This window comes from Momordica charantia, assembly GCF_013281855.1.
Source record: "Momordica charantia cultivar OHB3-1 chromosome 8 unlocalized genomic scaffold, Mcharantia_2.0 BLBB01000008.1, whole genome shotgun sequence".
In the NCBI taxonomy this organism is placed as follows: domain Eukaryota; kingdom Viridiplantae; phylum Streptophyta; class Magnoliopsida; order Cucurbitales; family Cucurbitaceae; genus Momordica; species Momordica charantia.
Window position 1 is genome coordinate 32173463 of NW_028275166.1, and position 15011 is coordinate 32188473.

Below are 15011 nucleotides of genomic sequence, written 5' to 3' on the forward strand. Positions count from 1 at the left end.
TTATTTGGTAAGATAAAATATTTTAATGTTGAGAATTTTTTGGAGAAAAATAATAATAAATACCTTTGCAAAAAATAATAATAATTCAAATGAGTCGGGGCTCCGTTGGATCGGATTTGAAAAGTCGGAGCTCCAGAAATGTTATTTTATAGCCGTTTGGAAAACAGCTTCTCAACAGCCGCTCGTCATTTCAAATCTTCGAATTCAATTGAAAATTGAAACCCTACGCGACCGTTGCTCTCTCTCTCTCCTCCACTCAGCTCTGTCATTTCTTCTTCTTCTTCTTCGTCAAAATCTTGAAATTTCCCTCGAAATTCACGTCCTTGTTCTCTCTTTGAAGCCATGGATGGTACTCTCTCTCTCTCTCTCTTTGGGGTGGGCTTTTGTGGGGAAAGGAGCCCATCGAGATGGTTTGTTTTGTTGATTGATTTAATAATTTGGGAAGTGTTGTTTTAATTTCAGATGCAGCGGTGGAAGTCGTGCCGGAATTACGTACTCCGGTTGTTCCTAGTTGTGATTCGAGGCCGTTGCCTTCAATTTCCGGTTCTGGTTCGTTAATTCTTTCATTTGTCTATGATTCTTTCTTGGTTACTATGTGACAAGAAAATTTGTTTTCATGGATCCGTTCCAGATTAAAGCATCGAAACCCGGAAGCTATGACTGACTCTGTTGTCGTTCTTTTACTGTTGTACTTTGAAAGAGCAATCAAGTTTATCTGTTTATTTTCAGTTCGAGCCCTAGGATTTCCTCCTGTTGTATGCTTCTTCCGGCTATTTTCATCTTTCTTATTTGTCTTGATTTCGGTTTGGCAACATATAATTGCGTGGATTGGCTTTCTTCACGACCTGAATGTCTGTGATTATCTTTTCCGTTACTCGTCTCTGGTACTACTTTCACTAATTTTCTGAGTGGTCCAGATATTGCTTTGGGAAAATCTTTAGAATTTGCTGATAAGAATATGGAGAGCGAATTGTCCAATGACGCCCAATTAGCATCACCAGATGGAGCACATACACTTCCAATTCTGCAAAAGGTCATCCACTTGGGCAAAAATGTAGAGGTATGAAGTAACGGAAAGCTTCTTTTTTAATATTTCAAATGGCTACTGAGAAATTCTTGGTATGCAGTAATTACATTTCATTATTTGTACTCTATATTGTGAGCATGACTAGGTAAAATTTTACTTAAAATTTTTTCTCAGTTGAAAATATGCACTTAATACCTTGTAAATTCTGGTTTCAGAATTTGAAGAACGAGCATATGCTCCTAACAAAGCAAGTCAAACTGAACATAAACTCAGATTCTTTTCCAGGCCATGAAGTTGTGAAATCCCTTCAACTCCTCGGTAGCTTTCTTCTGCTAGCTAGCCAATTTCCATCATTTCCATTTTAAAAATAATATGATTAATTACCAATTGATCCTTGGCTGCTTCTTTTTTTGCTTTTCAGGTATTGAACATGAACTTTTGAAGAAGAAATACCTTGAAGAGTCCTCTGAGCGAAAGCGACTTTACAATGAAGTGATTGAACTCAAAGGGAATATTAGAGTTTTCTGCAGATGTAGACCATTAAATGAAAGCGAAATGACAAATGGGTCTACCTCTGTGATTGAATTTGATTCATCTCAGGAAAATGAGATTCAAGTTCTTTCTTCTGATTCTTCAAAGAAACAATTTAAATTTGATCACGTGTTTAAGACTGAGGACAACCAAGGTATATGAGAGAATTAGTTTCTAAGTTTGGTTGCTGTAGCCTGTAATTTCTTAATCCGTATATTTATGACGGTTTGAAAATGTGCAGAAACTGTTTTCGGTCAAGCTAAGCCTATTGTAGCTTCAGTGATGGATGGGTATAATGTCTGCATATTTGCTTACGGGCAAACTGGGACGGGGAAGACATTTACCATGGAGGGAACACCCGAAAACAGAGGAGTCAACTACCGGACTTTGAAAGAGCTGTTTAAGATTTCTGAAGAGAGAGATGGTGTTATGAAATATGAATTGTACGTCAGCATGTTGGAGGTTTACAATGAGAAAATAAGGGATCTCTTGGCAGACAACTCCAACCCACATCTGAAGAAGTGAGTTTTTTTGTCTGATAATCTTTCATGGATGAGTGCTTGTATGTTCAAATTTTCAGGTTAAATAATTGAGGATTTTAAATGAAATTTTGAAGCATTTTCCTCATGTATATCATTACACAGGATATCTGAGGATGGTGATGTCTGTAATACTGTAGGATAGAATGCTTTTGGTTCAAAGAAATTTAATAATCATCTGAAGCTAATGCTTGCATCAGTGTGCTAAGATATTTATCATCAGTTTTATTGCTAGTTTGAGATATATTGGAAGAGATTATTAATATGAGGTATGGTTTAAGGTTGGAGATTAAGCAAGCAGCAGAAGGAACACAAGAAGTCCCCGGATTGGTTGAAGCTCAAGTTTGTGGAACTGAAGAAGTGTGGGAGCTAGTTAAGTCAGGAAGCCGAGCAAGATCTGTTGGATCCACCAGTGCTAATGAGCTAAGCAGCCGCTCCCACTGGTAATGTTCTTTTTCCAATCACCACGTGCTGAATCATCTTTAAAAACATGTGAAAGATATCCTCTAACATCTTTTACACCAAATTTTTTACACTTTTATTACGCCAGTTACTTCTTAAACAATATGTCAAAGTAAATTTTGTTCTTACAAGATGATGCCACAGATAAATATACTTATGCGAGCCAATCATCATTTGCATTATGCAGCTTGTTGCGAGTCACTGTCAAGGGAGAGAATCTTATGAATGGACAGAGGACAAAGAGTCATCTTTGGCTGGTAGATTTGGCAGGTAGTGAACGCGTGGGGAGGATTGATGTTGAAGGTGAAAGATTAAAGGAATCTCAATTCATTAATAAATCACTTTCCGCTCTTGGTGATGTCATCTCTGCCCTGGCTTCCAAAACAGCCCACGTTCCTTACAGGCATTTCTCCATCCACCCTCGTTCTCCTGTTTTCCCTGCCAAATTTTCTTGGTGATTGAGTTTTATTATTTTTCTTGCAACAGGAACTCAAAACTAACCCATTTGCTACAAAGCTCTCTAGGTGAGCTTTATTGCCTATCTTGCTTCTTAATTTTTTCTGTGAAGTCTCGGTTCGGACTTTAGCTAAGAGATCTCTGTATATGGTTATATATTTTTAGTTAACAGTAATTGAAATTCTTACGTGCAGGGGGAGATTGCAAAACCCTGATGTTTGTACAGATTAGTCCAAGTGCAGCTGATGTTGGAGAGACACTCTGCTCATTGAATTTTGCTAGCCGCGTTAGAGGGATCGAGAATGCCCCTGCTCGCAAACAGTCGGATCTCACAGACCTGTTTAAGTTCAAGCAAATGGTATGCAGACACCGGAAAGTTCAGATTGCACTTTTTCAAGATTCTTCTTATTTCGGTGTTTTGACCCTGTTTTGAGCAAATTTTTGAAATATACAGGCAGAAAAGTCCAAGCATGACGAAAAGGAAATGAAGAAATTACAAGACAATGTGCAATCGTTGCAGTTAAGACTCACTGCTAGGGAACATATTTGCAGGAATCTTCAAGAAAAGGTAATTGATATAATCTGATCCAAGTTCTTGCTGATCCTCAAAATTTTGAAGTTCTTTTTTTCCTTGGTTTAGTTATACATTATTGCACAATTTTTATTATGAAGTTAAGAAAAGATTTTCATTTGTGTAATAACAGGTTCGAGATCTCGAGAATCAACTAGCGGATGAAAGGAAAGCCAGACTAAAACAGGAAAGTAGAGCTCTTGCAACCGTTTCTTCTGCCTCTCAGTCCTCAGCAATGCCATCTTTTTCAAAACTGGCAGCTCCAAGAAATGTAGCAGAAAAGAAGCCACCATTAGGTCCTTCAAAAGTAAGGCTACCCCTAAGAAAGATAACGAATTTCGTGCCACCACCGTCCCCCGTGCCATCCAAGAAAAGGCGTGTCTCTTCATTCACTTACCCAGCTCCTCCAACAGAAGGCAAAGAAAATGGCCCTAAAATGATGACAACTGCAGCAGCAAACACAAGAAGCCTTCTAATACCAAGACGGAGTTCGATAGCTGTAAGGCCAACCCCAACAACAATGACAACAGTGACACAAGTTTTTCAGCCCAAGAGACGGGTCTCCATTGCAACACTTCGTCCGGAGTACTCCCACGTGACAACACCACTCCGCACCTCTTCTGCCTTCAATGGAAGTGGTGCAGCAATGGGGCCACAATTATTTGCTGCAAGGGATACTAGAAAAGCAAGATACTCAAAGTTGTTCTCTCCATTACCAGAGTTTCAAACAGCAGCAGTAGAGGCAACACCAATGGCTGCCATGAGAAGCAGTAGCAAGTTCATGGGGAGCCCTCCAACTCAAGGTGGTTCAAGAAATGGCAAAGTTATTGCCTTACAAAGAAAACCAGTAGTATGGAGTCCTCTCAAGTTGAGAGGGCTGAAAAACTTCAGGAGGCCATCTTTGATACCGTCTCGACCTTCCACCGACTTCCATTGAAGACGATACCATCTTCAATTTGTACTTCTCTAACCTCATTCTCTCTGACAAACAACCATTTCACAAGAAAGCCATTGGTGTGGAGTCCTCTCAAGATGTGTGCTGGAAACTTGCACGAGGTCGTCTTTAATACCGTATCAATCTTCCATTGGGTTACAATGACAACGTCGTCTTCACCCTATTCCCTCTCTACACCATCTAATCTGTGTATTTTTCTTTTGATTCTCGTAATAATTCTTTCTGTTGGATGTTACAGCTAAAATGTATGCTTCTGGCTTACCAAATGTGAGGTCTTAAAAACAAATCAGTCAAATCTAGATTTTACTCTTATTCTTGTGAGTTTGGAAATGAGAATTTTATTTTTGTATCTTTTTGGCCAATGCTGCGAGCTACTGAAAGAACTCCTGAAATAGTGAAATTATTTATTAGAATGAGGAGAGCATAATAAATATGAAGCTACAAAAAGGTCCTTCAATCGACTAAGTAATGATATTCTTGTGGAGAAAGAACTTGTTAATGTGGCTTGGTTAACAATATAAGAAATTTTCTCCTGCTACAACTTGGCAGATAGCCTTCAGTTTAGGTGATGAAATTTGTTGGAGGTTGTTCGAAATTTATTTTTATAATTGGGTTGTTTTGTTTTTTAGATTTTGTTGTTTATGCTACTGATTTTTTTTTTTTTTTGTTCTTGTTGGTGTTTCTGCCGCATTTTTACCATCGGTTTTTTTATATATACTTTTGTGCATCGATATTAGGCTATGAGATTTTTTTTTGTTATACTTACATTTACAAAAATAATAATAATAATAATAATTAAATAAAAAATATAAGAAATTTAATGCTATGAAACATTAAAAAAAAACAAATTTTGTTACTTGAACGGTAGCTCACTTTTTCTAATGATTTCTTTTTTTGTTTTCTTGACAAATATATAATAATTTCTTTAGAATCCCCCACTAGTTATTTTGAACATTTATTCTCAAATTCTATAACAAAATAATGATGTAAGATGTCTATTAAACAGATTTTAGTTATATATATATATATTATAAAAAGAATTTTAGTTGTATTGATATGATGTTGGCAAGTGAATAGACTAGATAGATTTTGCTTAAAGGTCAAGCAAACGTCAATAAAGTTGAAAGGTTCTCCAACTACATATCACACAATCAATATGAACATAGTTTATGAGTAAATGACATCTATTCCCTTAAGCATTACTCAAAGTTCAATTAACTAAATTTATAATACTGTATACTCGCTCCAGCTAAAATAAATGAAATGAAAGGTCCCACACAATAAAATAACTCTCAAATTTATTATTTTTTTGTTTCACAATTTCAACTATCAATTTTTGGGATAACAATGTGTCTTTATCCACTAAGCTATGCTCAGATCGACTCTCAAATTTATAATCTAACTTTGTAATTATCATTGATTTACCAAATTAATAATTGACTTGAATGTTAATTGAGATAATCATAATAATCATCAATTAACAAGTATTCATGCTTCAAAAAAATATATTTTTTTTACACCTTTATGGACAACCTTAAATAAAGGAGGAAACCGTAGCTTAAAAAATTGCCATTTATTGCTTTTGGTTGAATGATTTGAAGGTAAGAGGCCCACAAAAACCCATCTTAGTGGGCCGAATTGAGATTGCATGGAAGGCCCATCAAATATTAAGAAAAGTAGCCGTTAGCCCTTTCGCTTTCGAAATCGACCGTTGGAACAACAAAGATACGTTACACACTATCTCTAAAGCCCTCTCCTTTGACTTCTCCACTTCTGAGACAAAAAGGGTGAGGCAACAAGAATTTCAAAAAACCCTCTTCAGTTTTTAGAGAGAGAGAGAGAGAAAATCTGATAAAAAAGTCATTTTGACCCTCACAACTTCATGGGTATTTAGAGAGAGAGAGAGAGAGAGAGAGATTTGTGCTGAAGAGGCAGTTGGTGAGTTTGTTGAATTCCATCAAAATGGTAGCAAAAACCCCACCAAAACAAAAGAAAATGGAAGCAGCAGCCACTCTCAACCCAGTTCTAGTGAGAGAAACACTAAACAAGGTAAAAAAGCTAGCTCATGCTTTGGTTTCCCACATGGGGGAATTTTGAAAAAACAGTCCTTTTTGTTTTGGTTGATTTGCACAAGTGCTTCTGGTTCTGTCCTTCATTTATTTTTTTCTGTTTTTATGGAGAGAAACTGAAGATCCCATCTGGGTTCTTCACCTTCACTGTATTTTTTCAGCTCAAATGTTGAAAATTTTCTGTTCATTTTCCCGGAAAACAAACAAAGGTTGGATTTTGAATCATTTGGCATCTTCCTTTTTCTTTTTTTGGGTAAAACAGTTTCAAAAAGCCATGAACGTTTCTTTGATAAGGAAAACGGAGGTTCTCCACTTTCCATTGTATTTGCAAATCTTGGAGAGAAACTGCAGATCCAATCTGGGCTTCCCCATCTTCAGTAGATTTTTTCAGCTCAAACGATGAAACTTTCCATTCTTTTCTCGGGAAACAAACAGAAAAATATGTCTTCATTACTTGAAGAAGCATAAAAGGAGGATTAAACTCAGGTCCCATTAAGGTCCAAGATCAAAACAAACTTTTAGCTTCTTATTTAATACATTTCTGGATTAATTTCCCTTCACTCCATTAAATCACCGTGTAAGCTGATGGACTACAGTAACTGTTACAAGTGGCCATCAGTAGGAAAGAAATGACATTACAGCGATTCGAACACAGACCTCATTCTCTGATACCATATTAAATCATCAACAATTCCAAAAGCTTAGACTTATCGGTTACGATAAATATTTATAGATGCATTAACACTTTCTTCTCTCTCTGTAGGTGGAGAAATATTTATAGATGCATTAACACTTTCTTCTCTCTCTGTAGGTGGAGATGTGCATGAGTAGGCTACAAGAACTGCAATTCACAGTAACAGGAGGGAACAAGGTGATTTCTGGGGTGAGCCTAAGCCCACGCAGCACCAGAGGCTATCTTAGAACAAGCCTCAGATGTAAACAGGAATCTGTAAGGTACAATTTTTGCTTTCAAATTTTACTTGGTTTTGTGTGAAGTTTGAGCTCTTTTTTTATTACTCAAATGGGTTATTCTCTGTTTTCAACTTTTGAAGGATCAAAAATGGTGGAGGCAGGAAATCTCCAGTGGGGAAGTTTCCGGCAAATGAAGGAGGAGGAGGTTTCTTTTTTCTGAACTCATTGGATTGAATTGAATTGAATTTTGTGTTTATACTTTCTGAAATTTCTTGCTGCATCTTCTTTTGGGTCAGTTGCAAAGTTATATGAAAAAAATCATCCTCGTGTAAGATTAGTGCTCAACCTAAAAGATTAAGTTCATGGGTTAAGTCACTTTAACAATTCAGATAACCTAATATCCAAGGGATCATAAGTCAAGTTTGGAACATCCGGTTAGGAATTGTTTTTGAGAATTGTGATCGGACTAGCTTTTAAAAGAAAATACTATTTACGGGTTTGTAGTTTTAGAAAGAATAACTTAATTTAGTCCAAATAAGTCATTTGTGAGAATTGTTTCAAAAAATTTATAAAAAAAAAAAAAAAAGTCATTGGTGAGAATTTAATTGAGAATGAATTTTTAAAAATAGATATCTAAATATGTTTTTACTTTTGGAATTTTTACAGGGGAGTGGCAGAGGATGTCTTTACCAGCAATGCTTGTGGATGAGACCATTGGAGAAATACTGCAAGCAAGCAAATTTGCAAGAGAGATGGTTGAAGCAGTTACTAATAACACCACCAAAAACACAACAATGGATGACCCGAAAACGCCATTGACACGACAAAGAAACCGCAGACCGAACCTTGAAGACTCAGAACTAAGAGCAAGAAGGAAGAGAGAGAAGCAAGAAAAATTCCAATCAAAACGAACTGAATCGCATTCTCCTTCGCTTCAACGAGTTCGGTCCCGAATCAACTTCAAGGTTGTGTCGCCTCCGACCAAAAGAGATGTTGTTGATAAAGAGAATGCACAGTATCTAGCAAATCGAGTGTCGTCATCACCTTGGAACAGGCCATGGTCGAAAAAGGCAGTACTTTTTCCAAATGCTTTATTCCTACCATCAGATAATTCCCAACCACCAAAGTTTTGCAGAACAAAGTCTCCAGTGATCACAAGAAACAGACAACAAACTCCACATAAGTTCTTGATCAAGTCTCCAGCCTCAGCTTCAAAGTTTCAGGTGAAGATCAAAAGCCCACCGGTGGTGATCACGCGATCACCAACGAGACCCCTGGTAAGCTTGAGTAAGCAGCAGTCTCCAAAGAAACCTGCTACCTCCTCCAAGCTGCGTCGGTCATTCTCACCGTCCAGGCTGACAGCTTCCAAGCTGAGGCAATCATTCTCACCATCACGACTTGCAGCAAGATTGGTGTCTCCCCTGAAAAGCAGAAAAAGTGTACACAAGCATGGTGGGCAAATTAATCTGAGTGGGTTGAAACAGAGGCCAACAACACAAATGAGAATTTGAGAAGTTGCACAAAATAATTCTTTGCTTGATATTTTCTCAATGTCCATAGTGTTTCTTCTGTTGTACAAGCTTCTGTAATTAATTGAATTTATTCCATCAAATTTATTGAATCAGATTGTGAGAATCGTCAATAAAGTAACTTTTTTGGTCAACATTTTGTTTGTATTGTTTGGATTACAAGAGGAAAAAAACATGTGCCATCTTTTTTTATATCATCAAACCAAAATAATATTGTACACTAAAGATACATTTTCTATTCACCTGGGATACAAAATTGAAAAATATGTATCCTTGAAAGAGAGAAAAAAGAACGAAAAAAATTAGCATATTATAATAGTTCCTCCCTCCATGTGTCCTCTTTGTTCTTCAGATACACACTCCAAAAGAACTGGAGAGGGGAGGACAAACGAGCAAGATAAACTCGGCTGAAGTTTGGAGATGCTGAACTTTCATCACTTGATTAGGAGATGATGTTTTCCCTGTTCTCCTTCCCAGTGCCCGACGCATCATCCCTGCAATGATTTTTCACAATCATGCATTGCAATAATAGAATATGTCATGAAGGCAAAAGAAATTTAGACGTCTACCGTAATGGAGATGCAAATCTTGTCCGCTCTCTCTGCCTACCAATGGCTTTATCCTTTGGAGATGAAGTTTTACTTCCCCCACCAGCTTGACGCATCATCTCTGTCAACAATTTCCCATAATCAAATGATTTTTATGCTCACGAATCCATAATATACCACATGATTGTTTATCTTCTTACTTTAGAGGCTATACAGAACAATTATCTACCTCGTTTTCTCTCAAGCTCTTGATCAAGCTCTTCTTTCCACTTCCTCTGTATTTCAGAATAATGCTTCCTGGTAGATAACACACATCAGACCACATCAAGAATACAGCAGAGGTAAATGATACCAAGGTTGCCAAAAGAACATCCAAAATTCGAACCTTGGGCTACCAGCTTCTGACTGACCATCAGCTAGAAGTCCTTTCCAATCATTGAGTTGTGATCTCTGATCATTTCCATTACTCCTGCTACCGCTCCCTGGGCTCCCAGTACCAAAAGCATCCATTACTGTCGATTGGTTACCTGGACTTCGACTTGGAGACCGGCTTTTTGGGGGTAATTTCAAGTATTTAGGAGTACTTTCATCTGGTTTACTCTCAATAAAAACGGGAGAGCAGGATGTATTCAAACTATTGTAGAACTCTTCATATAAGGGTGTCTGCATTTTCTTCAATTCAAAAGCCTAAAGCATCGCAAATCAAGCAGAACAAGTAAGAGCCAATAAATGCATTTTACATAAGGGCAGACAAGGCCGATTAAAAAGACAAAATAGTCCGTTATCTCAAAGACTCAAACTGCAAATCCAAACCTTTTCATCCAAGAAAGCTTTAATTTTTGATTCAGTAACCTCATCCTCATCTTCAGAAAGTGATCGCCCACAAGGAAAGGAGAAGTTTTGGTCCTCATCAAAAACTCCAGAACAGCTTCCAGGCGCAAGAGCTTTCTCATCTAAATTGCTTCCTTGGTCTACTACTGGACCTTTATCAAATTTGCAATCCTCATCATCGGAGGGCTCACAAATTGGGTTATAACTCTATCACCCACAAATAATAATAATAATAAGAGTTTATTTTCAGAGCTATTTGGACTGAGAACTCAAGTGGAATCCAGACAATTAAGAAAACAGTTTTCCTCACCTTCAAATTTTCGGGTATAATAGAAGACCTGAGTTTTACTTCATCTAACATAAAATCGTCCTTGTCATCAATCTGACACATTTCATCATCACTGTTGTTTGTTCCCCAAATATCATTTTCTTGTTCGTTACCAGTGTATACTTTTGAGCAGCTCAGACTATCCAAGTTACAAATATCACTTGATCCAAGATGAGTTGAAGTTTTACTGTCAGAGAAAAAAAATTGTCAAAAACCTTAATAATTGTAGCAGGTAATGCACAATCTTCTAGTAAATGAATTTTTGCATTCACCTCATCTCAAGGTTTGCAGTATATAGAGGTGAATGGATTTCCAAAGGCTCCTGATGATGGCAAATTCAATGTCATAAACAGGAAAAAGAATAATCATGAATAAAATATTCTGGTTCTTTAATCCACTAACCATGCATGCATTATTCGATGCAAGTTGAGATTTTGCTTCCTCCCCAGTAACAAAAGGATGCTGCACGCAAGAAAGCTGGAAGTTTAGGTGGTAGTTAAAACAATCACTCCTTTGTCTACTTCTCACTATTTCTGTCAGTGTATTACACGTCATTGCTAGAATAAAGGAGGAAAGATTTTACTACAGCCTCTGCAGCCAGTAATTTGATCTTATTGAATACAACAAAAATACCAATCAAATAAAAAATCACCTTCAGCAGTTCAGATGCAACTGGTCTTAAGTTTGGTTCCCTGCAATTTGACCCACATTGATTTGACTTTCCATGAGAAATAGTGGCAAAGAGAAGCAAAAGAAAAACAATTTCAAACTAATCTCGATGTCGGAAATTTTGTTAAGCTATGATCGGTTAGAAAGGCCAAGAAGAAATAAAACATACTTCTGCAAACATTTCAACAGAAAATCTTGAGCTTCAATAGAAAGTTGCTCAGGGATTGGAGGATGAGACTTTGTTGTACCTATATGAAAAAGAGCAGCAACCTAAAAGAAATATATTGTTAGTTCATTTTACGAAACTAATTTAATATACCCACCCCTCAATCATCTTAAGTTATTAGATACCTCTGGATACTGATCGCTCCAAGGAGGCTTTCCTGTAGCCATCTCAATAACAGTGCATCCAACACTCCATATATCAGCAGAGCTAGGAATAATTATCACATACTTATCATTACCCATCTCTAATATTTAGTCAAAGTCAAAATCTACTAAGACCAATTATTTGTTTATTACATATTTGGTTTTTTAAAAGACTATCAAAAGCAAATTTTGGCTAATTCATTTTAATCAAAATCCTCAATGATCAAAGCACCACTTCTAATTCGAAATTCTGTCCTAATTAGCAGCCCTGCTTTATCAACCAAAAAAAGTTTGCTTAAAAATCAATTTCATCAACAAAATTTGAACTTGGCATTTAACAGTTAATAATCAATATTCAAACATCCAGAAGAGACTGTAAAATCTGAGTTTGACGTCAGTCTGTTCTTACAAACTATGCCCAGTCTGCAGAATGACTTCAGGAGCCATCCAATATGGAGTACCCTTCATGGACTTCGCACCAGAAACTGTAGCCTACAACAAAGAAATCTTGATCAGATGGCAGATAGCTTTCAAACTAAGTAAAAGTCGAGGATCATTCACTTTACCAGCTCGGCAACCTGTTTTGATGCACCAAAATCTGCAAGCTTAATGCATCCCTTGTTATCTACAAGAATATTTGCCCCCTGCAATAGAATAAAAGATATAAGACCTGTTAATATAACTGACGAAGGAGGAGAAGAAATTTGTCTGCAAATAATAATGATTGTAGATTCATTAAGAAACCGACCTTAATGTCCCTGTGCATGATACCGTTCTTGTGCAAATATTCCAGTCCCAATAATAACTGTTTTGTATATGTTCTTATAACCTACATACAGTCGGCATAAATGATTAAGCACTCATTGCATCTGACACTAGCATGTTGAGAGTAGAATAACTTACTGCTTCAGGGAAGGCTTCAAATTTCCCCAAAAGTGATGATATCGATCCACCAGGGACAAATTCCAATAATATATTTAAAGAATCATCCTCCCTAACTGTGCCCAAATATCTCTAAGAAACATCACAATATTCAGTCAAGAGAGTAACGGGCTTCTTTATATGAATGAGAAGCAGAAGGCCATACTCACAACAATGTTTGGATGAGAAAGATCCTTGAGTAACTTCACTTCTTCCTCAAGTTCCTTAATGTGAGCCTGGTTGCAACAAAAATATGACTCAAAATTGACAATTATAATTATATGTACGAACACCAGTTTATTTGAAATATTGAGTAAATTTTCTTAATCTTTCTACTTTCTCCTTTTCAATTATTTTTTAAAACTTCCGTAATACCTCATAAAGCAAGAAATGCACAGGGGAAATAGCCATTTAGACTTCGGAGATTAAGCGGTCGAGAATAAAAAACCAACGGTTTCAGTGAGGCGAACCATATAATATATATAAAACAAATAAAAATTTTAAATATTATGGAGCGTAAGATATAAAAATAAATAAATAAACACAATAAGGCTTTGTTTGAGAAATCGATTTTAGTGTAGGCATTCCAACATTGTTCTTACTTGGTATTATAATAAATAAATAACCAAAAAAAAGAGAGAGAGAGAGAGAGTGAGAGGCCTTGGCACTTCGGTTGCTACTAGCGAAGCAACTCTTTGGTGTTACACTTCGACATATTTGATTAGGCTTACAGTTCAAAAACAACAAAATTGCCATGAAAGAGATGTGCGATAAATATCAAGCGAATACAAATGAAGATTGTAACTTTGAAGTGTCCAACTCAAATCAAGTAAAATATATATATTTTTAAATTGAACTAACGAATAAGTCCAGAAAATTGCTAGCGAGTAAATCAGGAATATAGTGGCACGTATGTATCGTACCAAGTATGTGATCTAGGAATACCAACTAATGTGTGCACCTCTATGAACAGTTGAAGTATAATCCAGGAATTTCAGGTAAAATGAGGGAACAATTAATCAATTCAACCAAACAGAAAAACCATACACGAGAATCAATATTCTAAAATTCAGACATGGTAAAAAGAGAGCAACAAAGACATCTTAGAATCAGCTGCCGAAGCGCACAGTAAAAGCAGACCTGCGCTTTCTCCTTCGAAGCGCCATTCGCAGCTATCAAAACCTGAAAAAAGAACGATGGAGAAATGTTCAAACGGAGATCCTACACTACACTACACTACACTAAGCAGAAATCAAATCAGAATTCAAACGAAACATCTCTCGCCAAGCATGAAAAGCACAATTCAGCAATACCGATGAGTAAAACCGCAATCGAAGTACCTGTTTGACAGCGAGAAGCTCTCCAGAATCAAGATTCATGCCCATATACACACGGCCAAAGGCGCCGCAGCCAATCAACTCGCCCTTGCGCCATCGAATCGGCGGCTCGTTCTCCTTGGGGATCGGAGGCAGAGCAGAGGAAGGGGAGTGCCTGGAGAAGACTCTGGATTTTCGAATGCCGGAGTTGATCTTGTCAACTAGGGCTCCCACGCCAACTCCAACTGGAGGAGTATGCGAATCCTCATTGTCGAGAGGAGCGCGGAAAACCAATGATCGGCGAACTGAAGCGAAGATATCTTGCATTTGGGGATTGGCGGAGACTGAGGCAATGGCTGTGCGAAGAAGAGAGTGAATTTGTAACTGATGGAGAGAGAAAAAGGAGAGTTCGATTAATGGCGGTCGGCAACAAAATCAGAATCTAGAGAGAGAGAGAGAGGAGGGAAAAGAAAGTGGAGACTAATTTTTCGAAAAAAGAAAATTAATTATTATTATTTAAAATAAAAATAAAAAAGTGAATCAAAGCCGACAGTGCAGTTTTTAATTTTGAAGCAGGAATCAACTCCCCGCTCCGGTGGGGAGAACTGAGAAGGTGCGAAAATATATATATATATATATATTTTTTTTTTCTTTTTTCTTTTCTCTTCTCAAGATTCCGTGATTTAAATTGGTTAAATTAAATATACAAGAGTAACTTCCGAATAAAGCATTAAAAAAATTAATTGTAAATGTAGAAAATTTTAAGTAATAATGTATTAGTTAATTAGTGGGTAATGTTTTTGTTTTTTATTTTTTTTCTATTTGTAATAAATAAAAATAGTTTTGCATTTCATGATTTTTTTATAAACATAACTATTTGTTGTTTTTGTTCTCTAAAATTTTAAATTAAAAAGTAAATTTTTGTTATATGAAATTTAATTTTCTTAAAATAAGTATTTAAAAAATATATTTGTACTT

At 36.6% G+C, this 15011-nt stretch overlaps 3 protein-coding genes across 3 annotated transcripts; 2 read left to right on the top strand and 1 right to left on the bottom strand.

Moving 5' to 3' along the window:
* The first annotated feature begins 116 nt into the window (after positions 1-116).
* On the top strand, positions 117-4890 carry LOC111018872 (P-loop containing nucleoside triphosphate hydrolases superfamily protein). The gene is made up of 12 exons (XM_022295129.2): positions 117-349; positions 463-549; positions 918-1060; positions 1243-1345; positions 1449-1712; positions 1800-2079; positions 2379-2540; positions 2747-2962; positions 3046-3083; positions 3210-3373; positions 3470-3583; positions 3720-4890. Exons 1-12 carry the CDS (start codon positions 343-345, stop codon positions 4521-4523), a joined length of 2382 nt encoding a protein of 793 aa, XP_022150821.1. The 5' UTR covers positions 117-342; the 3' UTR covers positions 4524-4890.
* A 1436-nt stretch (positions 4891-6326) lies between these two features.
* ATN (cyclin family) lies at positions 6327-9185 on the top strand. Its single transcript, XM_022295085.2, has 4 exons — positions 6327-6590; positions 7422-7564; positions 7663-7727; positions 8189-9185. Exons 1-4 carry the CDS (start codon positions 6504-6506, stop codon positions 9031-9033), a joined length of 1140 nt encoding a protein of 379 aa, XP_022150777.1. The 5' UTR covers positions 6327-6503; the 3' UTR covers positions 9034-9185.
* Positions 9186-9214: 29 nt separating this feature from the next.
* NP2 (NPK1-related protein kinase 2) lies at positions 9215-14525 on the bottom strand. The gene is made up of 18 exons (XM_022295083.2): positions 14058-14525; positions 13858-13899; positions 12888-12953; positions 12700-12810; positions 12545-12625; positions 12363-12440; positions 12206-12288; positions 11779-11860; positions 11597-11697; positions 11411-11450; positions 11161-11220; positions 11031-11080; positions 10741-10945; positions 10413-10637; positions 9985-10286; positions 9829-9896; positions 9621-9720; positions 9215-9545 (listed from the first exon to the last, which is right to left on the bottom strand). Exons 1-18 carry the CDS (start codon positions 14358-14360, stop codon positions 9494-9496), a joined length of 2049 nt encoding a protein of 682 aa, XP_022150775.1. The 5' UTR covers positions 14361-14525; the 3' UTR covers positions 9215-9493.
* Positions 14526-15011: the final 486 nt, after the last annotated feature.